This window comes from Carlito syrichta, unplaced genomic scaffold, assembly GCF_000164805.1.
Source record: "Carlito syrichta isolate Samal-C Ts95f unplaced genomic scaffold, Tarsius_syrichta-2.0.1 Scaffold302571, whole genome shotgun sequence".
Classification (NCBI taxonomy): Eukaryota; Metazoa; Chordata; class Mammalia; order Primates; family Tarsiidae; genus Carlito; species Carlito syrichta.
The window spans coordinates 3,979-6,260 of NW_007246667.1; the positions used below are offsets into that span (position 1 = coordinate 3,979).

General features: G+C 49.7%; 1 protein-coding gene across 1 annotated transcript; it reads left to right on the forward strand.

Moving 5' to 3' along the window:
* The first annotated feature begins 634 nt into the window (after nt 1–634).
* LOC110595534 (peptidyl-prolyl cis-trans isomerase A-like) lies at nt 635–1,129 on the forward strand. The gene has a single exon (XM_021711761.1). The coding sequence runs from the start codon at nt 635–637 to the stop codon at nt 1,127–1,129; it is 495 nt and encodes a 164-aa protein (XP_021567436.1).
* The last annotated feature ends 1,153 nt before the right edge of the window (nt 1,130–2,282 follow it).

The window sequence follows — 2,282 nt, forward strand, 5'->3', positions numbered from 1 at the left end:
ATAGATCACTACCAAGTTTTAAGCACTATAACTGTTACATTGATTTATAAGTTACACCTGTGACCTTCACACAGCAATTTGCAATTAAGCGGGGTAATGCAACATTCTCAAGGTTTCTTAGCCACAAGTTGACCTGACTAGCTTGCTTTAATGTCACATCTGGTGTTTACAATCTGCATCAATTATCCCCTGCCAGGGAGAATGGGTTTCAATGTTTGTGAAACAAAAGGCCCCCTGGGCTCAATTTACCTTAGTACAATCCTTAACAAAAATTGCAAGCCTCCTTAACAAAGGAAAGAAGACCAAGTGTGCTCTAATGAAGAGTATACTTTTAACAGAACATATCCTTCTTTTACTAAACACGACTATTTGGTAAAAATTCTTTCTCCCATATAGAGCTCTTCACATCTTGCAACTCCCAGGTTTCCAGTGGTGAGATCAAGAGTGGAGATAGGAGAAGCAGGAATAACAGCTGCCCAGTGTTGCCCTGCAACCTGGGGTCTTCAGCCTTCCGGGCCCTGTCCACAAGAAGTCCTCTAAGGCTGGCTTCCAGCAGCCAGTCATCCTGGTGGCCACTCGAAAGCAAGAAGTTGGCTTGGCAGGCGCCGCCGCCTTGAGCCTTTTCCCACCAGGCATGGTCAACCCCACCGTGTTCTTCGACATCGCCATCGATGGCGAGCCCTTGGGCCGAGTCTCTTTCGAGCTGTTTGCAGACAAAGTTCCAAAGACAGCACAAAACTTTCGTGCTCTGAGCACTGGAGAGAAAGGATTCAGTTATAAGGGTTCCTGCTTTCACAGAATTATTCCAGGGTTTATGTGCCAGGGTGGTGACTTTACACGCCATAATGGCACTGGCGGCAAGTCCCTCTCTGGGGAGAAATTTGATGATGAGAACTTCATCTTGAAGCATACAGGTCCCGGCATCTTGTCCATGGCAAATGCTGGACCCAACACAAACGGTTCCCAGTTTTTCATCTGCACTACTAAGACTGAACGGTTGGATGGCCAGCATGTGGTTTCTGGCGAGGTGAAAGAGGGCATGAATGCTGTGCAAGCCATGGAGGGCTTAGGGTCCGAGAACGGCAAGACCAGCAAGAAGATCGCCATTGCTGACTGTGGACAACTCTAATAAATTTGACTTGTTTTATCTTAAACTAAAAATAATAATAAAAAATAAAGCAAGAAGTCTTGACCTTGCCAATATGGAAATCGCTTGATTTTCCACCAAAGGCTGGCTGGGCTCACGTTGCTCTTCTAATTGGGCCTTGCTATCCAGATTTTATCATATCAAAGTTGCAAAACCTGATGACAGGATGGGGACTTTCACTCCCACTGGGGTGGCTGGGTTTCCCCAAATGGGAGAGCTGTTAGACTGCTGCTGCCTCTCAGGGGCTCCAAGTGCAGGCTTAAGGCTTGACTTTCAGCCTGACTGCCCAAAGTTCTGGAATTATTCCATTGTCTCTACACTGGCAGGATGCCCCCTGGATTAAAAAGATGGTTAGAAGCTGCAGTTGGTCCCCGTACTGATTTTGCAAGCACACTGGTGGAGATTTGGGCTCAGGATCTGTTGCCACGGCGTAGCTGGGCTGCAGACCTCGAGCCTTTCGCTTTTCCTGGTTTCCTCACAATGACGGAGCTGCTAGTCTGTCGCTGCCCATCGAGGGTTCCAAATGAGGGCTGAGAGGGATCTCTTGGATTAAATGAATGGCGAGAAGTTGCAGTTGGTCCCCCTACCGACTGCATAGACCAACTGGTAGAGACTTGGGCTGAGGCTATACTGCCACTAAGCAACGTATTTTTAGAATAAGGGCCAGATTGGAAGATCTGGGCCTTCCATGGCAGCGTGGTGTCCATGGCATGTGGGTCAAAGGCAGGCTGGCGTGCTGCAGATGAGCTGCCCATGAAGGGGGCATATGGAACATGGTTCTGGCCGTACCTGGGGCCAGATCGGAAGATCTGGGCCTTTGACGGTGGCGTGGTGTCCATGGAATTTGGGTCACAGCCAGGCTGGCATGCTGCAGACACGTTGCCCATGAAGGGGGCATATGGAACGTGGTTGTGGCCGAACCAAGGCCAGATCGAAAGATCTGGGCCTCCGACGGCGGTGTGGTGTCCATGGTATAGGGGTCAAAGGCAGGCTGGCATGCTGCAGACACCCTGCTCATGATTGGTGTGGACTTGATTTGTTGGACAGGGGTGGTAGGAGTCCTGGTGGAATAGATTGGAAGAGGGGCGGGAATGGAATGAGAGGGGGCATCTCGACTCATGGGTGACACCGACTC

Coding starts and splice junctions, on each gene's coding strand:
- LOC110595534 (XM_021711761.1), top strand. CDS start 635: ATGGTCAACCCCACCGTGTTCTTCGACATCGCCATCGATGGCGAGCCC.